General features: G+C 32.2%; 1 protein-coding gene across 1 annotated transcript; it reads left to right on the top strand.

The window, feature by feature from the left end:
- Nucleotides 1-1,822: 1,822 nt before the first annotated feature.
- Nucleotides 1,823-18,184, top strand: LOC118184158 (receptor expression-enhancing protein 6-like). The gene is made up of 5 exons (XM_035353806.2): nt 1,823-1,966; nt 2,425-2,488; nt 2,736-2,874; nt 10,268-10,439; nt 18,059-18,184. Exons 1-4 carry the CDS (start codon nt 1,957-1,959, stop codon nt 10,433-10,435), a joined length of 381 nt encoding a protein of 126 aa, XP_035209697.1. The 5' UTR covers nt 1,823-1,956; the 3' UTR covers nt 10,436-10,439; nt 18,059-18,184.
- Nucleotides 18,185-27,852: the final 9,668 nt, after the last annotated feature.

Here is a 27,852-nt window from a genome sequence, read left to right as displayed (position 1 = left end):
GTGTAAGTAGCGAGAGACTCAGGACAAATCATTCCACAAGATGACTGTATGGTTGTAAACAAATCGTAGCACAGAATATATAAGTACATTAGTATAGAGGGTGATCTTGTAAAGAAATTATAGTGAAAACCTCTACAGCTCAAGCATCCTTTTCACTCTAAAATCAGCTATATACAGTTTTCTGTTTTGTTTTGTGTGTAATAATCACATTCATCCATCAAATAAAAACTGACGAGAAGTGCACGAGTACTGTCTGATTAAGTGAAAGGAAGATAATCGTCACGTACTTTCTAAGGGAAAATCTTTCTTATTTATGTTATAATCCTATAAACAGAGCATGATAAACCACGAAAGCCAAACAAGCAGCCAGTTGTCTGACTCAAGCTCCGGCCGAACTACCAGCATTCAATAATCTAACCATCTCGGCAACTGGCGGGGCCGACGCATTATTTGGAGTAATGAAGTAAGATGCCAGAAAATATTATGCTATTCTCATAATGTAACTTTATATTATTTTACAGCAGGTTAAGCAGAAATTCATCAGTGGCAAGCATGCAGGAGGTGCGGCGCCCCAGGGGAATTAAAAATATTTCGTTCCTCATCTTAGAGACAACTGTCAAGTCAAAGTGTTATATTCAAACTGTGTGCATTTTGTGGCTGCAATAAAACGCCTTCCCCCCTCTTTGAAGGTGAAGTGTGATTATTTTGAGGTCACGTTTGCTGTATTTAGATTAAAACAAAATCCAAACTGTAAGCTGTTTTAAAGTATGCATATTAGCTGTCATATTTTTATGAAATAGGCAGAAAAGGGTAATGTTTATTTTCGCAAATTATATGCATTTTTATAAAAGAGTTTACTTTTCACATGCTAGTGTACTGATATTTGTTTACGGTTTATCTCGATGCTAGAAACGAATTTTTATTCTTAGATTTCGAAAGTTAGTAGTGTCAGAGCCCTATGAAAGATGATTAAGAAAGTTAAATAAAAACAAAGAAATAAAATAATAGAATATGACTATTTGAAAATAAATAAAGAGTAAATTGATAGAACAAACAATAAATTATGGTATTGGTAAAAAAAGTTAATCATTAAATCAAAATACAGGTATAAGTATAAATGGATAGGACACCAGAATTTCATCATCGGCTGTACACTAACTCCAGGCGGCCGCACTTTAATTGCAAAATTTGATCTTAACTGAAGCTTCGGCTTGAATTACGATTGTACTCAAAAGCTGAAAAGTGTCGAAACTGTGTAGTTTTTGATCAGGGTTTCTCAGCCAGGGAGTAAGTCCCCCAAGGGAGAATTTCATAGTTTCAGGAGGGGATACGATCGACCCTTGTTGTTCAATATTTAGTTTTTGTTTATGAATTAAAAAAAAAAACCACTTATTTGTGTTTGTAAAAGTTTTGGTATTTATGAATATTTTCAGTCATTTTTGTTCTATAATTGATAAAACACGTTAAAAATAATCTAAATAAATGTATGATATATTTTTCAACTTTTAGAAACGAGGGCAGAAAGGGGTGCATGAGAAAAAAAAAGTTTGAGAACCTTTATTCTAGGCTATCTCGAAGCATAAGAATTTGTAGATAATCATCAGCAAAGCAAAAGAGACGTAAAATGTTATATTCCCTACCCCTATTTGAATTATAAACAGATACTAATCCTAAGATTTTACGTTGGCGTTTATAAGAAGGGTGTTAAGAATTTGACGAAACGATACAACTAAAAAAGTCACCAGGCATCGAAAGTACATTACGTAATAGCTCCTGCGTGCGTCCCGTGGATCACGTGACTGGCAAGTTCGCGGAAATCTGAACTTTCTATTCGCTGACTTCTAAAGAGACAACTTTGAAAGGGAGGAACTGCGATATCCATTGTTGAAAAACCTTCCTATTGGAGATGGCTTTCGTTGTAATGTCTTGATCGCATTAACGTACGCTCGTGTCAACATGCCTCGAAGTAAGATACCATTGATTAGATGTTATAATCGAAAAATTAAAATTTGTAGGTGTTCTATTTTTTTGGAACGCGGTTTTATTGCTTTCTGCAGTCTAAAATAAGTCGCTGTAATATTGCGTCGTCTGCACGTCTTAAGTTGTATTTATTTATTATTTTTTTGCATTATTTTGTTGTACTTCGCTGGCGTCATTACTGTGTAATATTGTTTTAGTGGGAATTATTTTTGTTTTGATAGTATTTAATTAATCGCATGCGCTTTTTTAATAGCTTGTTAAATTTTATGCTTTTGAAGTATTCTTCTTATTGCATTATTATACTTTCCAGCAGTAAAGTGTTAAAATTTCCTGATATTGGGAAATGAAACTTTAGATTCTTCTGATGCCCTGTCCAGCTTAAGAATATTTTTTATCTGTATATGATGATTTAAAAGTGTGCATGCATGCTCCTTGTTTTTGTAGGTAGTTCCCTGCTCTACTACGTCCTTTATCTTAGCATAGGAATTATATATCCCGCATATTGCTCGTAAGTGCTTTATAATTATTTTATAATTAAGTTTTTAAATGTATTTTGTGAAGAACTTATTTAGGTACTTGCTTAATGAAGGAAATTCGATGATACTTTAGAATGCTTAGTGAGTCTATATTGGTGCTTTCATTTTGTGTGCAAAATTTTAAATGTTATTAAGTTATATTTTTGGATGATTAATGGAAGCACTGTTATTAAAACAATGTAATCGTAACTCTTGACTTTGCATTTTTGATTCTTGTAGGTTCTTGGCAATTACAACACCTAATCAAAATGATGATACTGTCTGGTTAATTTATTGGATTGTATTTGCTGTTTTCAATGTCTTAGAAATCATTACAGATTTTCTGTTTTTTTGGATTCCATTGTATCCAGTGTGTAAGGTAATTTCTAATTTTTTATTTTTATTTATTTTTTTAATTTTCAGAATTTGTTATGGAGGGAATATTAAACTACAGTGTTAAGCTTAGTTATGATTAATGTTAAGCTCCATTATGGCTGAGTGGCTAAAGCTGTAGATCCAGTACTTAAAAATTTCCTTCTATTAAGCAGATTGCCCTTCTGTGGGTTGTGTAATCTGTTAAATAAACTAGTTCCTAAATTCAGTCAGATCTCGTCCTGTTACATCTCAGCTGTTGAAATGGGGTAAAAATATATTTCAGGGTGCCCCTTGGTGAAAATTGTCCATTTTTGGCGATTGGCCAGCAAGGCACAATTTAAGGATGGCCACTGCGCAGAGCCAAAATAACCAAAATAACAAGTTAAAGAATTGCGCAAACTCTGTGTCCATGTACACATCGATCTATTTTCACTCAAAAGAAATCGGAGAATTGCACAAATTCGGCATTGCTCTCTCTCCCTTGACTTTGTCCATGTACACATCAATCTATTTTCACTTAAGAAAGAATCAGGAGAATGATGATGTCATATAATGTTAAAACAAAGTTAATCATCACCAAAATTGAACAAAATATGTATAGCTAATTGAAGCTCAATAAACTGCATTTTAAATTGCACAATGAAGTAACATAAAAAAGGAGATGCATATTATCACATATACACACTACAAAAAGGAAATATCGACTTGCCATATTTAGAAATTTGTACGTCTTCAGTCTGTGGCACACAAAATTCCATAACAGCATCCAAAAACTTTCAAAAATTATCTGAACTAGGATATGCATACTGCGGTCACCACATAAATTCACAAAAATAAGAGTCAAAAATATCCTCCATAGTGCCAGACTGTTGATGGCACTTCTTGCATGAACCTTTCTTATGACAAACTCGTTCAAAGCCATCTGAATTATCTTTATGTTCGACCATGCATATTTCCTTCATACAAACAGAACGCTTATAATGACTACTAAGTAAACTTTCACTTACACACCAGTCAATTAATGCTTTTTTCTCCTTTCATTCCAAACTGTATAGAAACTTCAAATTAATCACATCACATATACGCTGTACAGCACCGGCCATTTTATGGTGTACAGCACAAAATAAAGCAATGTACTTCCTAACTGACATCTAACTTAGAAAATAAACCTTTACAAATATTTTCCCATCAGTCAAATTCATCGCAATCGCACAACTAATCACGTCAAAATAGGGTTTCCATAACATTCAACTACTCAGGTTACCATAAATGAAACAACAACTTAGCAATAATCCAAGGGGCACCCTAAAATATAGGCTTTCGGAAATGGTTTTCAGCTTGCCATACTCGGGCAGTAAATGAACTGAGCTTTGACATTTCATTTTAATGAAACTGCATTCTATCAGTAAGAAGTTCTTATTTGTATAGCATTACTTTTAGTAAGACAGGTATTAATTAGTAATGGAATGTATGGCTTATTTTCTGTGTCAAATATAGAATAAAAAATTTAAACCTTGCTGACTTTTGAAAAGAAAAGTATTTTTTCTTAGCTGTGTATCGGATTGGACTCTTCACCTGATCCTGGATTGGTTTTAGGGTAAAATTTTCATTTCGTTAAAAGGGTTTTAAAGGCTGAGAAGTAAGAAAAAGTAATGTCATAAAATGGAAAGATATACAGTGTGTTAACAGTTTCCTCTGCTTCTTTAACCAGCACATTTTTATAGTTTTCCTGTAACTGGTGACTTAGACTATATTTGTTAATTCTCATGTATTGTAACCATAGTGTATATCTCCACCCAAAAAAATTAAGGATTCATAGAGAATTAATTGGTGAAAAATTAGTAATTTTCTGATTGATCAGTATTTTATTGGAGGCTAAAGGTTGCTAAAAATTCTCCATGTACTGTGTTATACCTCTTAGAACATGTAAAAAGAAGTTAAGAACAATTAAGATTGTATTAAAACCTGAAGATTATAGAAGGAACCACTTGCAAATATTTCTTTTTACAGGAATGAAGTGGTTGAACTGCTGAATTAGAAAATCTGAAATGGAAATTCAAGATATTAGTGGTTTCAAAGAAATTACTTCAGGATAGCTCTGGGAAAATATATTTAATACGTAATAATTTTTTTTGGACATACTGGAGATTTGAGATACTGAGATTTTACCAATACATTAATTATTGTTTTTATTTTAAATGTTTATCATTGATTTAATTATTATTAATAATTTATTATTTTATTTTTTCATTATTGCTGACATAATTTATTTGAGATCTGATTCTCTTAAATTTTAGAATTAAGCCTTGTTTGAAATACTGGTTGGAATCAAATTCATAATGAACATTGATTCAAAAGTATGTAGTTGTTGAGGCCAACTGCAAAGGAGTTTTGGTGTCATTTTTCATGTGCTGTTTAAATACGAGTCTGTGTTTCCTATAAATTCCATCTGAAGGCATTTTTTTTTGGCCCATCAGCGGCTGAGCGGTAATGTCGCTGAACACTGGTAGTTTGGTCCGAGGTTCGAATCCCGCAAACGGGCTGGCTGCATGGGTGTTATCGTGGTTTTCCCCATGTGTAACATGTATACGAGCCAGTTTCCCCTAAAAAGTCCTCCACGAAGGCATCTCTCCCTTAAGGCAGATAGCCCTCGAGTGCTTCGCCGTAATCTAATAAACTAAACTGAAGGCATTTTTATGTTAGTAGCTACCCTTCAGGTGCATTCTCAATAATTAATCTTCTGTCTTCAGTTTTCTACTTATATGCAAGTATGTCCTGTGATATGTTTTTGATATATATTTAAGATTTTATTGTAAACTTAATAAAATTTTCATCTAGTTTTAGAAAGCGAATTATGACTGCATTAAAAGTAAAAAATTTGTGCTATGTGAAACAAAGTGAGTGTGAATCCCTTTTAAGGATGTAATCATAATTCAAGCTAAACATCTGTAATCCTGAATTGCATGTCTGTGAAAATAGCAGCCAGTGTTTCCTATTGCCAAAGCAATTATCTTTAAATTCATTAGCTGTAAAGGAAAAGCACACAAGAAACTGGGAGCTGAATAGTTTCTGTGCTCGAAGAACTGTTCATGAATTTTATATTAAGGGAAAAAAAATTTCCATCCCTTTCAAAGTTGCTGCTTCTGTGCTGTAAGAAAAGATTGATTTTAAATGGAAAAGAGAAACATTAAAAAATGTACTGCATAGTATGGGATCTGTATGGAGAAAAAGCCAAAGCAAGAGAAAAGTTTTAATTGAATAAAGTGACATTGTATTAAAACAAACGCAGTATCTTAGAAAAGTGAGGTAATTTCGTCGTGAAAGAAGACCTCTCATTTACTTGGATGAAACCTGGGTGGATAGTAACATAACATTTTCAAAGTGTTGGCAATCGGAAGCAGTTTTTGACGTTGTGCTGAGCGGCAATGCATTGAAAAGAATTATTGTTTTATGTGCTGAAGGAGATATGGGATTTTTACCTGATACGTCTCTAGTATATGAAGCAAATACCACATCTGGGGCACTAGGCACTATCTCGGATAAATGAATTCTACTGTTTTTGAAAAGTGGACTTCCGAAAAACTCATTCTGAATCTTCCACCAAATGCTGTATTGATTCTAGACAATGCCTCTTACCACACTGTTCAAGTAAATAAATGTCCAACTATGGCAAGCTGAGAAGAAGAAATGATCCATTGGTTACTTAACAAAAATGTGCAATTCTCTCCAGTTTGAAGGAAAGTGTAGTTAATGGAGCTTGTGAAATAAAATGCTCCTAAAGAAAAGTCTCATAAATTTGATTCAATGCTCGAAAAACATGGTTTTATGGCTCTACGTGTGCCCCCATACCACTGCGACATTAGTGTAATTGAATTCGTATGGGGTGAAATAAAGCAATTTGTTCAGAACTGCAACACAACTGGAGACATTGAAATGAATAAATTATTAAAAATTGCAAAAGAAGCTCTTGAAAGCGTAACGATAGAAAAATAGAAGTGCTGCACTCGTGTATAAAATAACTACAGGGAAAAAGATGGTTTGATTGAAGATTTATGCGAATCTTTGATTATTCCCTCCGATGAAGAGGAAGACAACTTGGATATGTGTAGTGATTGTGATACAGAATAATAAGTACTGAGGTAAGAAATTTCGTTTTTTAGCTCCCCAGTACATGTAATACTGCATATAGCTTTCAGCGCAAAAATCGAAGTGATGTAATATTTATTTATTATAATATAGTTATTATAATTACTATAATCACTCAATAAATATAATAATTATTTATCACTGTATAATCATTATAATTAATTATTAGGAAATTTTTTTCAGTGTGTAATAAGGCAAATAGATCGTAGCTCGAAGATAAAAAAGATAAACTAATTATCAATTACAACATAATAATTATTATTGCCATATAATTATTATAATTAATTTTAATAATGAAATTATTAGAATTAATTGTAATAATAATATAATAATGAAAATCATAAATAAAAAATAATAATTGAATAATTATAATTAAGATTTACTTATTTTTTTTTTATAAAATAATGTTATACTGCAAAACAAATTTTAGAAAACACTTGTATTTTTAAGAATATATAAATAAATGCTTTAAGAATATAAAAATATAAATGCTTAATATTAAACCCAATTTAATAAAATAGCTAATAATAAATGATGATCAGCATATCAGCTTGGATTACTTAAAAGTAATTTTGTCTTCTTATGTCTGTGCCCTTTGAATGCTGTGGAAATTACAGGGAAAACGTAAAACAGAAAAAATCCCTACGACATGATTCCACCCACCTCATTTTAAGAATAAATCGGTCCAAATGGCACATGCATGTTTGTTCTCTATGTTGCAATAGTGATTCTGTGATAACCTATGATGTCGTCAAAAAGTATTTCTATGTCAACCCAGGTATGTGCATAGCATGCCTCTGTTTTGACTGGTGTACGATGCTTAAGCAGCATAAAACCGATTTTGTGCAATCCTGATGTTTTTTAAGTGAAAACAGAATACTATGTATATGGAGAGAATAACAGCTTAGGAATGTTATTGCTAATGTTCCTTGGTTTTTGAATTTTATTGATTTATAACTCTTGTATGGAATTCTTAGCATGGCAGCATTTTGAAAATTGCTGTTTCGTTTTAAAAGTTAGCTTGTTAAAAAATTGGTCACCAATAAGATCATGACTTTCTAGTGAGAGGTGTGCCTGCGCACACAGTTAATTGGAAAGTACTTTTACAAACTAATAAAACTTCAAGTTCTGCCATTATTCTGTTTGATATTTATGCTCCATGTGCTAGTTTATGGCATGAAGACTTTTAAAAAGAGTAACTTTTTTAGAGTTGCAGTTCATCTTAAAAGTACAATATTGAAAATTATAAAGCCCTGAATTTTTCTAGATGGGGTTTTTTTTATAGCAGTATGTAGTGATCATGATTGATGCTTAATGTTATGGTTTGCAAGTGTTCAAAATGAGTAACAAATTGCCACAGAAATTATGTTCATTACTGGAGGCAACTGACTACTCATGATATTGGGACCAGGTTCAAATCCCCTACTGTACATACAATGACCTTGAAGGATGGATCTGACAGCTTAAAAGCCTACACAAGAACTCTAAAAGCTCTTTTAAGGAAAAAGATACAAGAGCTCTGAATTCTGTTGTAAGATATATCCTTGTTAAAAATTTGGGTAGAACTTGGGCAAGTTACATAATTTTAATTAAACTTTGCTTGAAAAATGCATCAAATTCCAGTGAACTAGCATTTGATAATATATTATGTGCAGAAGTTGTTAGTGAAAAAAAGTTATTTGTACATATTATTAATAATTACTTAAGTAAATTATTAACTCAGCAGCTATACTTGTTCAGAATTTTTTGGGTAAAGATATTCCATATTTGATTCTTTTAAAGCATATATTCATCTCTAAATTGTGTAAATCTTTCATATTAGTTACAATAAGCTGCATGTATATCAGTAATTTATTCTGTTAATTATGCGCATTCCATTTAGTCAAGTGTATATAGCTGATTTAAATGGTACTTATATATTAGTGCTGGCACCTTGCTAAAATTTTCAGAATACTTCAAACTTTGGCAACCATGCACATAACAATTTATTAGTTTTTACAAAAACTGTCATCATTTTTGTATTGTTATATTTGCTGAATTCCAAGTCCCAATAGTTTTTAAAGGCAGACTGGGAAATTGTTATATTTTATTATCTCAAATTTGAGTTTTGAAATGTTCATTTGTAGGATTCCCATGCAGTGAAAGAAATTGTGGTAACATTTCTGCATGAAAACAGTTGCTGTGAAATCCCTAATTTTAAAGCAATAATCCCAAAGTGTCCAACAAAACATTACTTGAAAAGAAATCTTACTGATTATGTTTAATGTAAATGTTAGTAAAATGTAAAATAAACATGTAATAATATAGATTTTAACAAAAATGTATATACATAAAAAAGCAAATTTAAAGTTAAAATAATGTGCAAACATATAAAAGAATTAATTTTCGAACTAATTTACAATATCATTTAAATTCAGATTGCATAAGTAAATCAAGTGCAAAACCAAAACATGAAAATAAATTCACCAATTTAGTAACTTAAAATTAATCTAAAAAATTTTTAAAAATTCATAAGTGAATGACTGTTGAGCAGGCAAGAGACAGACTTATCAAGGGGAAGTTGCTTCCTAACTAACTCTTCAATCATTCAATTCATGTTTCGTCATTCATGCAAGCAAGGGTAAAAGTCAAAACCAAAAGTAGTGAAGAAAGTCCAAAAAGAAATACCAATTAAGTGGTACCTTGAGTAATTAGCAATTAAAATTAAATGTATAAAGGAAAATATTAATAATGAAGTATTTTGAGAAGTAAGTTTAGTATTAAATTAAACTTAAAAAAAAATTTTTTTTTATTCACTTATGCATTTTAAAAAATTTTTTAGATTAATTTTAATTTGCTAAATTGGTGAATTTATTTTCATGTTTTGGTTTTGCACTTGATTTACTTATGCAATCTGAATTTAAATGATATTGTAAATTAGTTCAAAAATTAATTCTTTTATATGTTTGCACATTATTTTAACTTTAAATTTGCTTTTTTACGTATATCCATTTTTGTTAAAATTTAAATTTCATTCCTTGCAGCAATGGTGCAAAGAATTAATTAAATTTGTATTTATTCAATTTATTCTTGTGAAACATGTAATAATATATGTGCAATGTAATAAATGTTCACAGTTTTAAGTCTTCATCTTTGTTCTTTCTTTAAAACATTGCCAAATTGCAGTAAGGTGGTATGTGCTAATACTTAAACTTTCTACATTTATTAGTAAATTATTATTCTGTTATGTTTATTTCAACTTCTTATTTTAGCTCTTGTTCCTGGGTTGGTGTTCTGCTCCTATTGGAAAAAATGGAGCTTACTACTTGTACAAACTATTTTTAGAACCGTTTATTCATCTATATGGTCCTCATGTTGAATTTGCATTGATGGAAGCATATAGATCAGTACAAAGTTTTTCAAGTCTTTTTCCATTTTAGTGAGGTAAATTCTTTTAATTCTGTAAGTCTAGAATTTGTGTTAAAATTTCGGTACTTTTCCATTTTGCCGGCGCAAGCGATAAAGTCGCCAATAATAGTACAACCAATGCAAACGGAATATTCTCGCTGGTAACCTTTTATGCCACATTTTCAAAACAAGTTGCAGCTTTTTCTTATCAGATTGATTGTTTCTGTCAATACTGGCATACTATAATTACATAGAATTTTGATCAGATAGTTCAGTTTTATGTCTAAGGCCATTTTCGGTAATTAAGTCAATTAGGATGCAATCACAGCTCTTACCCGAAGCCGAAAATATAGAAAAGGTAAAGTCAAGGGTTAAATTCATCAATTCTAATAAGGATACATTAGCGAAGTAAAGCACTGCAGTTTTACATAATTTCTGAGTAAGCTATTCGTACGCATTGAAATATTTCTTGCATTTAAACTTGTGTTCCAAATTAAGATTTAACTTGAAATTAATGTAGATAATTACTGAGAGCATTAGATTTTTGTAGAGTAGTTTACGTGAGATGAGACTGCTTGGGGTCACGTGATATAAACCGGCGAATTAGGATGTTGAACCTTGAAAGCATAGTAAATTCTTAAATTAATGTCTTTTTACAAATTTATTGTCTTTATTTATTGGCTTTTTATAAAGATTTAAGCGATATTAAAATGTTTATGAAGAAATTAAAAGAATTCTTAGAACTAAATTTTTTTAAATATTTTTTATGTGTATACTGTATGTTGTCGCCAATAAAGTCTGCTTGGCGAGATTTGCGCCGGCGAAACGGAAAAGTACCAAAATTTCATATTTTATTGTAAATAAAATATGAAATCTATTGTGATGTTGTTTGTGCCTTCTGTCACTTATGTAAATTTAGAGTAAGTTTGAATAATGGGAATCGCTGAGATTGTAATAGAAGTAATTATAGAAAATCCTATTTACGTCTTATAGTCAAAACTTCAATATCTAGTGACTGTAAACTCTGCTAGCATTATCAGCTGTTTTCCTTACCTTTCTGACTTAATCCTGGTTATTATTTTGTTCAGTATATTATCATTATTACTGGTGTTATATCAAAATCATTGTTTTAATATCTCCATTTCACTCTTTCCTTGAGACTGACCATCTGTCATTAAACCAATAGACATAAACTTTTCACATGTTGAAATGTAAGTAACTATATTAAAATCAGTGCAACATTAAGACCATCATAGAATTCAAATATTTTCATTCATATAAAATGTGTAGTGTGAAACATTAAAGAGTCATGAGAGGACATGTCAGCAGACATTTTTTAAAATGCTTAGCATAATGCATAGCCAGCTTTTATATTTCATGATGATCATAGCCAGAACATAATGTAAAATTAAAGTATGAGAGTCTTAAAGAAGGGCAACAGGAAATGTGTAAAAATAAATTAATAATTAAAATTTAATGTAAAGATGAAATATATTTTAGAATTTGACTTTTTTTGCTAACATCAAAGTGTTTGTAGACATTAAACAACTTATCACTAAGTATAGAAGTAAAAACAGAAACTTGCAAATTCCGTAAAAGACCCTATATTTTAAATTAAATAGGATGAACAGAAGGCACTCCTGGTGCTTACAAGTGTGCCAGCACTTATGGTTAGAAACTAAAAGTAGTAAGTTAAATATTAAAGCTAAACTGAAATAAATAATAGCCAAAGGCTACACAGATTTTAATGCTAAGGTGGCTCAGAACTTCACCATCATGAATTAGACTATCAGCAATTGTAATACAAGGGTAAAGACAGTAACTCATGTCTAGAATAACGCTCTAACAATCTTCACAAAATGTCGCTATAAATAGTCATGAACTCCTTTGCATTCTGACGGAAAACTAGAAAGAGAAAAGTGATAGTAGAGATTCCAAACATAAAATAAGTGATTATTCAAATTAAAGAAATCTCACAATATATGTACAAGTTAAATGGTTGACAAATAGTAAAGTAATAAATTAAAAAACTGAGTCTCCTCTTATTTGGGGCACTGGCTGTAATTGCATTTTCACTGAAAACCTGAGATGTGCTAGAGCTTGGCTGCAGTTGAATTAAAACCGTAGTGATAGCCACACATTTTAAATCTTATATTACAAGTTAAAAATTTTCTGATTTGTGGAATAATGCAAAGAATATCCAATTTGAGGATCATATAACTCAAGTTTTCCACTGTGATGACAGTTTCTTAATCATCAGTCATTGAATGAGTTATGAAATCTGTGGTATGTTTATAAATCTAGAAAATATTAGCACAAATAGTGAAGAAAGTTATAAAGCTGTTGAGAATAAAAAGATTTTAGTTGACTATTTAATGAGAATTCTCGGCGTATGAGTAGCAGGACTTGAACAACTGAACTTTGTAATTGAACAAGATATTATAGCTCTATAAAAACCTAGGAGACAGAATGAATGAAATTTCTTAACCCCTTCGCGTCGACTGTCACGTATACGTGCCAGAAACGAACACACTTATCTACCGGCCGACACGCAATGCCAGAGCATTGTTGCATTTTCTACCGACTGTCACGTATTTGTGCCAGTACCTTGGAACGTTTTTCAAACTATAATTTCTGCCACAAGATGGCACTGTATGCCCATTTAGTTTCAGATACATGTACATTAGACCTTCTACTCGAAATGAGAGAAGCATGACTCACATACAAGTGTTTTTGATTATATAAACAAACGGGGAACTAAATGTTTCCGAATGGCGTGATTTATGACGTCTCTTTAAATCGCACATTATTCGCACGTGGTAGTTGTTTATTGTAAGTAGAAGTTTTATATGCGCTAAAGCGTTGAGTATTTCGGTTTACAGTTCAGTTTTTAGAAAATAATTAGATCTTGTTAGACGTGAATTCTTTCTGTTTTTACCGTTTCAATGTCGAAGTGTCGAACATGTTTAACAAAGCATAAAATAGCAGAAATGATGCAAAATATTTCAGATATTGATTCTGAAATTCTGATATTGATTCTGAAAGATTAACTGAAAGACATTTTCCAAAACTTTGTTCAGAAGAGACTGATAAGAAAATGAGATGACGATGCTTTGTTTGTTCACATTCCCAGAAAAATCCTCCAAAACGGCAAATGAGTTATTACGAGTTCAAGGAATGTAACATAGGACTGTGTGTAGATCCCTGTTTTAAAATTTTTCATACGAAAAGAGAATTTTAAGTAATATATTTAGTTTTCAGATGTATAATGTTAAAAGTCATAAAATGGTGAGTAATTAAAATAAAATGTGTAAAATATGCATTTAAACAAGAAATAAGGTAATTAAAGTATATGTATATAAATATTTATAAAGCATAAGCCGTTTAAATACTCTATAGAGCATTATTAAACAAAGCGTTGATACTTCGGAAATTTCATGGATTTAGGCTTAGTAGCAAAAAAGCCGCCGGCCCTGGAGAGACGCTTGCGGAAGACACTGCCGGCCTTCACGATAAGCGCGCGTTTTCGCTACCCGGCTCGAAGGGGTTAAAGAACCTATGTTAAAAGAAACATTTCATAAGACAGATGTCAGAATTGAGCTTATTCTTTGTTTTTTTGTTAAAAGTCTTAAATCTATTTCACAGTTAACCATGTTATATTTTTAATTCTATAATTTCTACATGTCATCTTGCTCAGTTGAAATTAATGATTTGAAATCTGAAAATATCAGAAATCACCTATGAAGTGATGATTTGAGATCGTGGACTCTACTGTATTTTTCTCAAAATTTTCCTCCAAAAGTGTTGCATTATATGATTTCAGTTAAAGTAAATCGTGTTTATGGTTGGTGTCTTAAACATAAGGATCCTGGCCTACACATCAGTTATCTAGAAATTTTTAAGAATACTTTCCTAAGATGAATTGTTTCTTATAAAAATTCAAGTGTTATATCAGTTAAAAAATTTGTTTATAAAATGTAAAAATAAACTAGGTATGTTTTCTGCATAGCTGTTAGCATACACCTGTTTTTTTTTTTTTGTTTTTTTTTTTTACTTTCTTTTGTAGACTGCATTTTAATTTTGCGTAATAATTATAAAATTTTGTGTAATTTTATACTGCTGTGTATTTTATTTCATATATTGGGAAAGCTGGTTATTAAAGAAATCACCAGATTAATTTTCTTTGAATATATATAGAGATCATTTCATTACTGTGCTTATGCAAGAAAATTCTCACTTTCATAAATTAAGCTTCTGAATGGTATTATCTAGCTATGAGATCTGTCATTATTAACTGTATACGTAAAAAACATTTTACTGTTTTATATTCTTTAACATGTAAACCACCAAATTTGTTTTTTTTTTTTTTTTCAGTCTGAGGTCAGTGTTTAACATGATTATCTGCATCTAATTCTAATAATCTAAAGGCTGAGGATTTATAAAAACAATAACAACAATAATAATAAAATTGTAGAAATTTAAATAATAAATATTGCATAGATGCAACACTTCTTGAGCAAATCTGAAAAGCATTATTACTCAATAATTAATTTTCAATAATCAAAAGTATCTAGCATACTACAGAGTTAGATTGCAGAAATATGGAAATGAGTTTGAGCATGTGGAAATATATCCATGTTGCTGAAAACTTCAGGGAATATCTTTTGTCAGCTGAAATTGTTCTTATTTTAACCCTACGCATATGGTGTGATTTTGATTCTTAAATATGGGGTGCCTTTTTTTTTTATATTCTGTATCTTCATATATTACTATTTACATCTTTATAAAAACAATAGTATAATGCAGAAATTTTAATAGTTTTTAATTTTAAAATACATATTTACACATGCTATTTTCATGCGACCCGTATTGAGACGGATTTCGTATGCCGTGGAAATCACGGGTGCCGTACGCTGAGGGTTAATATATGACTTGAAGTTATGATAAATGTTTGTTTGTTCACATTCCCAGAAAAATCCTCCAAAACGGCAAATGAGTTATTACGAGTTCAAGGAATGTAACATAGGACTGTGTGTAGATCCCTGTTTTAAAATTTTTCATACGAAAAGAGAATTTTAAGTAATATATTTAGTTTTCAGATGTATAATGTTAAAAGTCATAAAATGGTGAGTAATTAAAATAAAATGTGTAAAATATGCATTTAAACAAGAAATAAGGTAATTAAAGTATATGTATATAAATATTTATAAAGCATAAGCCGTTTAAATACTCTATAGAGCATTATTAAACAAAGCGTTGATACTTCGGAAATTTCATGGATTTAGGCTTAGTAGCAAAAAAGCCGCCGGCCCTGGAGAGACGCTTGCGGAAGACACTGCCGGCCTTCACGATAAGCGCGCGTTTTCGCTACCCGGCTCGAAGGGGTTAAAGAACCTATGTTAAAAGAAACATTTCATAAGACAGATGTCAGAATTGAGCTTATTCTTTGTTTTTTTGTTAAAAGTCTTAAATCTATTTCACAGTTAACCATGTTATATTTTTAATTCTATAATTTCTACATGTCATCTTGCTCAGTTGAAATTAATGATTTGAAATCTGAAAATATCAGAAATCACCTATGAAGTGATGATTTGAGATCGTGGACTCTACTGTATTTTTCTCAAAATTTTCCTCCAAAAGTGTTGCATTATATGATTTCAGTTAAAGTAAATCGTGTTTATGGTTGGTGTCTTAAACATAAGGATCCTGGCCTACACATCAGTTATCTAGAAATTTTTAAGAATACTTTCCTAAGATGAATTGTTTCTTATAAAAATTCAAGTGTTATATCAGTTAAAAAATTTGTTTATAAAATGTAAAAATAAACTAGGTATGTTTTCTGCATAGCTGTTAGCATACACCTGTTTTTTTTTTTTTTACTTTCTTTTGTAGACTGCATTTTAATTTTGCGTAATAATTATAAAATTTTGTGTAATTTTATACTGCTGTGTATTTTATTTCATATATTGGGAAAGCTGGTTATTAAAGAAATCACCAGATTAATTTTCTTTGAATATATATAGAGATCATTTCATTACTGTGCTTATGCAAGAAAATTCTCACTTTCATAAATTAAGCTTCTGAATGGTATTATCTAGCTATGAGATCTGTCATTATTAACTGTATACGTAAAAAACATTTTACTGTTTTATATTCTTTAACATGTAAACCACCAAATTTGTTTTTTTTTTTTTTCAGTCTGAGGTCAGTGTTTAACATGATTATCTGCATCTAATTCTAATAATCTAAAGGCTGAGGATTTATAAAAACAATAACAACAATAATAATAAAATTGTAGAAATTTAAATAATAAATATTGCATAGATGCAACACTTCTTGAGCAAATCTGAAAAGCATTATTACTCAATAATTAATTTTCAATAATCAAAAGTATCTAGCATACTACAGAGTTAGATTGCAGAAATATGGAAATGAGTTTGAGCATGTGGAAATATATCCATGTTGCTGAAAACTTCAGGGAATATCTTTTGTCAGCTGAAATTGTTCTTATTTTAACCCTACGCATATGGTGTGATTTTGATTCTTAAATATGGGGTGCCTTTTTTTTTTATATTCTGTATCTTCATATATTACTATTTACATCTTTATAAAAACAATAGTATAATGCAGAAATTTTAATAGTTTTTAATTTTAAAATACATATTTACACATGCTATTTTCATGCGACCCGTATTGAGACGGATTTCGTATGCCGTGGAAATCACGGGTGCCGTACGCTGAGGGTTAATATATGACTTGAAGTTATGATAAATGTATGTGTGTTGATTGGTTAAGTAAAATACTTTGTAGCTGCTTTATTATTTTGTATGTGAATCATATCTTTGAATTTTGTTACACGGCTTTTATTGTATTGTATTGTTATGTATTGTAAACTAGAGCACACCACTAGTTTTTTTTGATGGAATACTGTTTATTTTATTCTCAAGATTTATATTATTAATGTATGTATTTAAAAAAATTGTCAAAATAAAACTCAGATCAGTTTGAGACCTAGTATTGAATGATGGAGAAGAAGGCTGGAAGTTTGACCTCTTATTAAGTCTTGTTGAATGGGCTGGTTGCATTGATATTTGTGTGATTTTTTTTTTCCCATATGTAACATAATTGCAAACCAGTTTCACTAAACAAAGTCTATCACAAATGTGTCCATTTTCTTAGAAGATATTCATTGCATATTCTGCCATATAAGGAAATGGTTCATATTCAGGTGACTTGCCTGATTTCACCACAAAAATCTATTGTTCAATCAAGCATGATATATCAATACAGCCGAAATGGAAATCTTCAGTTTGATCATTATTCCTAAATTATTGAGTGCTTAACATATGCATATTGTACACAAATAGACTCAAATATTTTTTCCTACTCATTTGCCTTCCCTTAATAGGTGATTCCAAGTATGAGAAAAGTAAATGTGAAAAATTAAGTATTTTCAGTTACAATATTATTGCAGTAAACTTATTCAGTATTTTGCTCCAAGTTTCTTTATTTCTGTATAAAAATAATTTATATTTTTTTGTTTGTTAATGAGTTTGTTATCCATATTAAGTTTATATAGCTGCTGACGGAAGAATTAAAATATTAATTTTGTTTGTTTTGCTTTCTTGAACTAAATGTACTTTTTCATGTTTTAGAGGAGTCCTGACAACTGTTGTGCATCAAGTCTGCCAATCATACCTAGTCTTCAGCATGTACTGTATACATATTTCATGTGATAAACATGTTTTTCATTAATTTTGTAATAAATGGTGAAAAACTAATTTTGTACTCTTTACTGTATAATTAATTATCAATAGTAGTTACATCTGCTGGTGATAGAAGTCATAAAAATTTGAGGATTTATAATGTTAGAATTCCTCCAAACTAAAAAGTGATATGTTTAAATTTAGGCAAAATCTGAATGTCAGTTTTGAAGTTACTATACACTTTGAAAAAGTCGGGCACAGTTTTCTGTTCAGACTGTTAGACAGAATTGTGCTTTAGGAATCCAAAACAATATCATGATGCATTTGGCCTGAGAAAAAAATTGAAGTATATGTCTTCCATCATGATAAAAATTCTTATTAATTTTTAAGAATTATCATATATAGTTTATATATCTTAGAAAGTAATAAAACTGATTAAAGTATTCAGTAGTAAATTTTTAGAAAAGCAGTAATGAACCTTTTTTTTAGGATAAGATTTTTACCATAGTCAAACTGTCATAACTAATTTCAAGGGACTGAAAGTTTGGTTTGCTGTATATGATTTTATAAGAAAAATGGATTATCTCATAGCAAAGTGAACAGGTAAAATTTCTAATCAGAAAAAAAAAAAAAAAAAAAAAACGCATTAGCATTATGACAGCTCCCAAAAGTGAAGAATTAATTATAAAACCAGATTAAATAATATTTAAAATATTAAAAGTAATGAGAATCTGATGAAAGGAAATAAGTTTAACATTCAGAACAGAAAATGAACTCAAAATTATTAACAATTAAAATAAATTAATAAATAAAAATAAACCGTATATTCATTAGTATAACAGCATTAACAATCCAAATGTGAGGAAGAACCTAACAATGTGATCAAATTAACTATAAATATAACAGCTTAAATTTAACTGAGAATTAATTAAAAGCAGAAGTAGAGATTTAAGCAATGGAAAATTAGCAGCATGGTATTAATATTTTCGTCAAAACTAATATTATAATAACACCACTAGGAACCAAATTACAGGTAAGTTACCGACCTAACAGAGACTGAGTTTGTGATGACATCAGAGGTTATGTAAGTTGATATACTTATGACTTTATAAAAACCATGTGATCTCTGACGTTACGTGCTACTTTTTCATTCTTCTGCCACTTTAGCTCAAAAATTTCTGATAACAGTGATCTGGAGTCGCGAAAAGAACTCGAAGATCAAAAGTCATGAATGAAAAAAATTATTTGTCTGTCATATCATGTTAGATGGGAAACAAATTTTCCTGCAGTTTTATAAACTTGAAGTCTAGAATATTTAAAATTATTAAATTTCATTCACGATAAAAATTTGAATTGTATTTCCATTTGAAACTAATCCAAAACATTAACAGGTTGTATTTGAAACTAATCCATAACAATAACTAAATAATCTGTAATAACAACTGTTCGTAAAATCGTGGAATTGAAGCTAGAAACACATTTAATTGAACGAGTTTTTACCGTCTCTATTGGAAGGGGGGGTTAGATAATTTAAGCAAGAAAGAAATTAGTATTCAGTATTAATTTCATGCTGATTTTTGCAAGCAGTAAATGGAAGTTAACTAAAATAATAAGTTAGCTTCATATTCATTTATTGACTTCGACAAAAGAGAGGAAAAAGCTGTTACAGGCTGCTGAAAGATTCATTCATTTTCAAAACGCTGTGTATTCAAAAGTATGAAACTTGCAAGTAGTAGTGAGATGTGAGAATAATCGAAACCTCACTAAGTTTTCTGTACACTCTGCGAGTGTTCTATTTCTATTCACTCTAAAATGCACCCCCCCCCGGATCACATGCCCAGGCAGTAGCTGAACTCTTTCCACACATTTTGTAGCATCATCCTATCAATGGTCATCACTGCGGCATTTCCCAGGTCTAATGTTTTTTTGGGGTAGTGTGGGGGGTACATAAAACAAAATCCTTAATATTTCCCTTAAGAAAGGATTCACAAGGCGTTAAATCAAGTGACCTGGAGGAGACCAAGAGAAAAGCGAAGCCATCCTCACCAACACTGCCAATCCAGCGACGTGGAACTTCAATGTTTCAGGCATCTACGAACTTCAACGTTCCAATGAGGGAGTGGCAGTCCTGTTGGAGGACAAAATCCCTGAATCAACAGCCTGTTGCAGAAACAACCACAACTGCAGCATATCCAGGTAACCTACACCTGTCAGTTTTCTCACAGAAAAAACGAATTTGCGATCATTTTCAAACAACACTTGTATATTTGTGCGTATAATACTTTTGAATATAGTATAAAGTTTTGAAAACGAATGGATTATATCTTAATTCTTCGTTCACAAAGACTTAAGTGATTTTTTTCCCTTGTTAGGAATTAGCTTTGAAGTGCCATATATTTTGGAAATAAAATGGAGTTAGCATGCATAATAATCATTTGTAAGTGTTTATGATGGCATATGAATATTTCATTTGCTACCTCCATCTGTCTTCAAAATATTCAACAGTGCCAAGCATGATAGGAGAAAAATCATCTAAGATCTATCATTTTTCATGAAAAACAGTTGTAAACATACAGTGTAAGTGTTATAATTGCATTTAGGAAACATTATATCTTAGTCGAGCTGTATCGGCAGCTCTATATTTTGTGTAATACGAGATATTCAAACTGTGTGTTTCCAGTTTTTAAGTGGAAAATTGGCTTCTCATCATAATTTTTTAACGGTGTAAATAAAGCAGGGATGAAACAAGCAAATGCCGTTAAATTTCCTGTTCTTGAGAAAGGTTCAAATACGAAAATTGATAAATGATGAAATATTATATAATATATTCCTGGCTGTTAAACTGAACCACTATGGAGGAGGTGCAGAATAAACCACAGTTTATATGAAAGGTAGAGCATGCTCGGATATGCAAATGGTGATGGCATGCTCTTATGTCATGAAATGCTAATTATTCGCCAGTGAGCTTGCATGCCATGAGGACAAACGGGAAAGATTAATGACATCTCGAAGAAGTATAAAAAGAAAGATTGAAATGCTGATTTTTTAATCGAAAATCTATTTTACTTGCTGCAGGTCATGTTATGACTTCTATAACCAATCAAGTTTTTATACCCGCTTATAAATATTCAATGCCTTATATACAAAGTTTTATACCTGCTTAAGCAAGTACGAGAGTTCACCCTTATTTTGCTCTCCGCATTAGGCAGGAGAACGTGCTTGCAACCTCTCAGAGGAATAATTTATACAAACTCAGCTACACGGCACGTCCCGGGTGCCCCATTTTCAGGGGTACGGATTAAAATTTCCAGGTACTATAGAGCCTACTCGACTAAGTCCCTGGGGGTCTAGTATTTGTCTCTCTGACACACCACGAAAGATGTGAAACTTATGAAACCGATGAAGAGACTGGTCGTCACGCTACTCAATCAGATGGCCGAAGCCGCTAACTTCCGGCACAACAGAATGCCCTTGTGGATAGTAAGAATTGGGGTGCGTATTTTATGCTCCCAGGGCCCAGACTGTCAAGAGTATAGTACTGAGGCAGTATACACGCCCGAGAGGAGTTATGTCTTGTGTAATAACAATAATATTGGCTTCCCTGCCTCGTGAGACTTAACCACATTCAGGTCCACTCCCCCTTAGGAGAAGTCGCAGAAGTTCAACCTCCGCTATTGCTATTCCAGGAGAGCGGCGCACCACCTGGGATTTCCCAGGCAGCACTGGTCGTTTGATTTGATACATACCCGTCGCAGTGGGACATTACCCAGCGAACCAGGAGGCACTACCCCCGGCTACTAGTGTCGTACCGCTCAGGACATGTCAGACCCCAAGGCCGGCTAATAAGTGACCTTTCTCAGGGCCTTCAGAACCACCAAGTTCATAAATTTTATGCCCCCGTCGTGGTCAAGACTGCTTAGGTACAGATCCTAGCCAGTAGCTTTGCAGAATTCTCTACGTCAACCCTCCCGGGGGATGTCTTGTGTATGAAGAAGGAACTAATACCAGCACCTCTCATAATTCGATCGCGAGATGATTGTGACTTACCCGATCTATAGTAGCGCTCATCTGCTCTTAGCACTGCTCGAGATCAGATGACTTTTATGAAAATCTGCAGTCGATGGGTCCAGGAAGGTTACACAGAGCGACGTGAAAGCTCTAAACCGGAACTTCATTCATCAGTACCTGAACATCTTGGTTACATTCGGTACCCTGGGTCAGAAAAGTGGATGTGTTGCACAATGTCAAATATTAGAATGTACGTTGAGACGACTTCTGCAAGATCACGGATTCCGCGCTAGGCGATCATTGCTTCGACTTCCTTTAACACTATAATACAGGAATGAGCGCCTTCAGTGGTGCGTTCATCGATTCATATAGTTGCATAAAGGGTGCGATATCTTTTCTTCTGACGAATTCCAATTTTCCATGCAACGTCATTTATTCATTAGGCCGTATCTATGAGCGCAGGCAACTAACACTGGAAGCGTCCTTTCTTCATCGTCATGCCGGGTCAACATTTGGATGGATTTTATGGGGTATTATTGTGTACACGTTCCTTTCAACTCTAATCCGCATATCCAGTACCTTGATCAGCCACTATTACCAAGGTTTCACTTCTCGTAACTGGGCCTTATATTCGTGCCTCTGTTCACCTCTTCTTTCATCAGGATAATACGATTACGCAGGTTGCTCAAGACTGTGGGATTTTTAACGCACAAGCTCTGACTTCTACCTTTGCCAGTTATACCAAAGACCAGGGTTCGAATCTCGGAGAAAGCATGAATGTGAATTGTCTGTCCCTTTACAGGAGGTAACGGTGCCCGTCTATTAGGTGCCTCCATAAATAAAATGACCACCGCTTTTGACCTTAATAATGACCAAAGCCTAAAATAGCTAGTGCCCGCCATAAAAAATAAATAAAAACCTTAGCCAGCGAGTTCTTCTGATCTCTGACCAATTAAAAAAATCTGGTCAATAATTGATGAACTGAGGCATAGAATTGAAGCCGTAGGGACTGCAGTACACGAAGCTGTCATCTAAAGTACGTTCCACTAAAAGCCTAATCATATAACAACTGCGACTGCTGCCAGACGCAGAGGCTGGAGGTATTGATTTCTGCAACTCAAAATGATCTGAATTTTCAATCGCTTCATTTTACCTGTCGTGTCTCATAAGCAGTGACGTCAGGAGAGTTCCTATTATATACGGTTACAAAGAAATGCTGAGGTATGTGTGGCAGGCAAAGCTTGTAGTGAAGGAGAGGAAGCGAGAGGCCTAATATACTTCCTGTTTTGGAACTCTGAGTGACTTGAAATTGCCTCTGTGGTAAGTAGCTGTTACGAAGAATGTAAAGTTGGAGGAAGAAACTCTGTGTAGCCTAGAGTCTTCTAACAGAAATAAAAGGATTACAGTTGATTTCAGCGTGGTGTAATTTTATTTTTTCTAACCAGTACGTACAAAGAAACCCTACCACCATTCCAATGTGTTTGTAAAATGAATATAATTAATTGTTTTTCTTCGTAGTATAGCAGTTTTAATTAGAAATCTATGCAACCTCAATGGGTATTCGTGGGAAAGGGCTTCGCCTTTCTTAAAATTTTTTTTCAAAATCAGTTAAATGAATGAAGAGTTTCAAAACAGATATGTCTTGAAATGTTGCTAAATTATTGAATTAGTTGATAAGAAATGGTATAAAATAATAAAAATGATAAGGTTTACTTGCGGAAAATGTAATTACGCCCTATAATTGTAAGTTTGACTGAATATGGAATATAGTGGGATTTCTCTCTTAGGAAGGATATGTTTATAAAATTTTCTTTGTTATTTGCCTTTATTACTTCTTATTCTGAGTTTTAAAATGCATTTAATTCTTTGTGTTTTGAAGTACTAAGTGCACATGTGCAGTATAGTGGTTAGTGGAGACTGATTGCTCGTTCGAATTGAAGGTTCGACTAAGGTGCAGGTTCGACTGCCGCTTTAGGGCCTTGACTGTATATGTATGTCCTTCCTCTCCTCCTCCCAGGTATAATATCGGCCTACCCCTTGACAACGTTCTCCATGCTGAGAGGGATATAAGATCGATTAGTTCGGCCATTCCTGAAGAGTTTATTTGGAGTAAGTATTCGGCCATTAGAGAGAGAAGGGAGGGGAAGAAGTTCAAAATTTTTGTCGCGATGAATATTGAGTTACAGAATGAACATTTACCTGGCTTGTTGATTTTCATTTTAACACAGCAAATACGTAAGATTCAAATCTATCTGTCAAAGAGAACAGATGTTTTCTTGAAATTTTGTAAGGGAATAGATTTTTCCTGAAGTATTTCCCTGAAAACTTCCTGCAAAACTGGCTTGCATTTATGTTACTCATGAAAAAACTACGAAAATACTCTTATTGGCAGCGCGTTTTACGAGAATTTAAATCCGGGCTCTACTACCAAGGTTTACAATTCTTAGTCACTCAGCCACTGGTGAATATTCAAATTTAATATTTTCTTTAAAAGTAGACTAAAAAGCATTATGTTTTCATTATGTGCATATGTGAGCTAATCCATGTGATATTGCGAATTTAGTAATCTGTCTTTCTAAGCAAATTACAGCTTCTGAGATGTATTTTGGTATCGAGACAAAAACGTTTATTGTGATAAAGTTGCATTACGTTTTGTATGTATCAAAATTAACTGGAATCTGTTATCGAATACGTTTATCAATCACAAGGCCTATAGCAAGCGAATTTGTCTGCATTTGGAGATTTCATTACAGCTTGAAACTCTTTCATAGACTTTTTACTATGAAAATCTTCCATTCCTTAGCTCTTGTTTTACAACCAATCAGGTAGTACAATCAATCTGGTGTTACGTGTGATGACTTGAGTGCTAAATTTACAAGAATCACTTTATAGTTTTGTGTTAAATGGATAATATATAATTGTAAGAGAAATGAAATTGTTATGGATAATTTCTAGACAGTACCGAAAGGGAAATAGTTGAACAATTTGTATCGGATACTTAATGTTTTGTTATGAGCCTTTTTTTATCCCAGAATTCGTGGACTCCCAGTGGGGAAATATCCTTTTGTGCACCAACACGATTAACGAGCATTAAGTAGGGAAAACATTGGGCGAACCTAAGAGTTGACATTTTGCACTTACCCGAGAGGAAGATTGCTGAGAACAACGAGGGTTGTTGACGTAAAAGGAGCTGTGTTTTTTCTTACGTAGTAAGTATATCAGACAACTCTCAGGAGGGAGACTATTGTTCCACTACCGAATAACATAAATGCACAGCTTTTCTTAGATTATTTTTATGGTTATATTTTCAGCTTTGTTGGTTATATTGATATTATTGCTCTTCATTGCTTTTTCAAACATCCTGCAATAACTTAGGGTGAGTATAATTTGAAAATATTAATCTAATGTCGAATGTGTAATCGAATGCCTTTTAGCTAATTGAAAAACGCTTTTACTCTTGCATGACATAACCTGGAAATTCTTAGTGCATGATGAAAGCTTCAGTATAAATGCTTGTGGTTATTGTACATTAGAATTTTTTTTTTTTTTTTTTTTTTTTTTTCGTGAGAAGAGATTTATCAGTAATAGTTATTATTTCCTTTCTAGTGTATTCAGTATGTGGTTTATATTGAATCTTCATATGAATGAAGCGCGGAAAAACTCAAAACATATTATATAAGGAAGCGCGGAAAAACTTAAAACATATGTTTAAAATATTAGGTTTAAACCTATTACTTGTAATGGAAGTTAGTTTCTGATCATTAAAATTAAACTTTACAACATTCATAAAATTTAATATTGCATTTTCATAGGTCGGTTCGAGACATCTATTTTCGAAAATAATTTGCATCAGCTGTTCTAGGTGTAATAAGTAATCTGTTAATACAACACAGAAGGCATTCTCAGCTAACAGGAGTTACATATGTAAATTTTAATTCTATCAGATGTAAATATACGAACAAAACTGAGTCCAACGGGCTGAATATTTACGAATTACAAATAAGTGCGAGTTATTTTCAGAAATAACAAACAGTATTTTCTTTTCTGGTATATTCAGACAACGAGCTTTGAGCTAACCAAGATCATACAGTAAAATACATGTTTTATGGCCTGAAGGTACTATTCCTTGTAAAGAGTTTTAAACCGTAATTTTATGAATGTTGTAAAGTTTAATTTTAATGATCAGAAACTAACTTCTATTACAAGTAATATGTTTAAACCTAATATTTTACTTTGTTATTTCGCTGCTTCTTGCAATGCATTTGAATGGTTTTTGTTGGAGAATATTATCAGTGGCAAGTTACGTTAATTAATTAAGCGATTTGAAATCCAATCAAAATTAGGAGTTAACCGTATTCAGTTAAATAAGAAATTCTTTTAAGGCAAAACCTACTTCATTGAAATTATAAACATTTCAATCTTAGCTCGATTTTAATTTTATAGAAATGCTGTATGCATTTCGAGGTATTTTCTTATAGATGTATCTTCTTCAAACAGCAAAAGTATTTTCAGAATTTTTATCAAGGAAAAGTCTTTTGATACATGCAAAGATGGCAATTTTCTAAAATTATAGACCGTTTAAGGTTGAGTTTTGACAGATTTTACAGTTCACGTTATGAGCTCCTCTTGTATCTAATATTTCATTTATACTTACCTGCATATAACATTTCTATAGAGTTTCTGAAAAATACTTGTATGTTCAATATTTTAACCTATTATTGAATTTCGTAATTAGAGTAGCTGTGTTACAGTTAAATTTTATTTTCAGGTTATTATAAAATTCCTTGTAGTATTCATGCACTAAGCCAAAATTTATGTAACCATGCATTAAATATCGACAAGTGAGCTTGAAGATCTTTGCATATTTGAAACGATACAGGCCACAATAGCGGATTTAATGGTTCATTCAGATCTTGTATGGAAATTAATTTTATTCCAGAGTCTAGAGCTATCAATAAGGCGGGTGATACCAAGACGCAGTCAATGAAGTTAATTGAAGATTGCTCTGGCGTGATGAAAATGACAGGAAGAGCGCATGGAACTTCAACAGCAGAAATATCTTATCAGTATTGCTCATCACCGAAGAATTCAAGATAATTCGCATTTTACCGCCCTGCGACAGTCTCGGAATGTAATGTTTTACCCTGAAGTACCGCAATACATTTTAGTAAACTTATAAAAGATAGTTAGAATGGGGAGAAGAGATTTATGATTAAGTGAGCAATTTTACTTTTCCGAATCATCAAATATCGCAATTGTAAAGAATAAGTGAAGTTAACGAGACTGGGTCTTCGACTCCAAGTATGGTGTCCAAGGCGATATTTTTATCCACTTTACTGGGGTACCGAATCAAAAGCATACACTGTTAAATGTGTTATGTCATTTACCAGCATCATTCCTAAACTGATGGCATTTCCTAACTATAAGCCATTACGTTTACTTTTCTTTCCAAGCTTTTTACTGTTATGTAAATAATAGCGGGGCTCATCGAATTGAATATTGAATTTTGGAGTTATAAGAAACTGCATTTGCAGTTTACTTATATCACTGCAATATGGAGTTCAGTGAAGTCTGCTGGTTAGTTAAGTAATTGATTAATTTATTGCTGTAATTAATTGCAATTACAGCACAACATATGAGGCTTTTCGCTTTAGAAATGCTTGTTATGAAACGTTTTCTATGGGAATTGATTACTATTGCATTTTGCGACAGGAAAGTTACGAAAGAATATCACA

This window comes from Stegodyphus dumicola, chromosome X2, assembly GCF_044657685.1.
Source record: "Stegodyphus dumicola isolate Sdum_Otavi_A_Nest chromosome X2, ASM4465768v1".
Taxonomy (NCBI): Eukaryota; Metazoa; Arthropoda; class Arachnida; order Araneae; family Eresidae; genus Stegodyphus; species Stegodyphus dumicola.
Note: the sequence above shows the minus strand (reverse complement) of the source record. Positions and strands in the feature narration are given on the sequence as shown.

Bases quoted from the DNA above. Each gene is read 5' to 3' on its own strand.
- LOC118184158 (XM_035353806.2), top strand. The intron at 2,489-2,735 runs GTAAGTGCTTTA...TGATTCTTGTAG, and splicing joins ATATATCCCGCATATTGCTC to GTTCTTGGCAATTACAACAC. The intron at 2,875-10,267 runs GTAATTTCTAAT...TTCTTATTTTAG, and splicing joins CATTGTATCCAGTGTGTAAG to CTCTTGTTCCTGGGTTGGTG.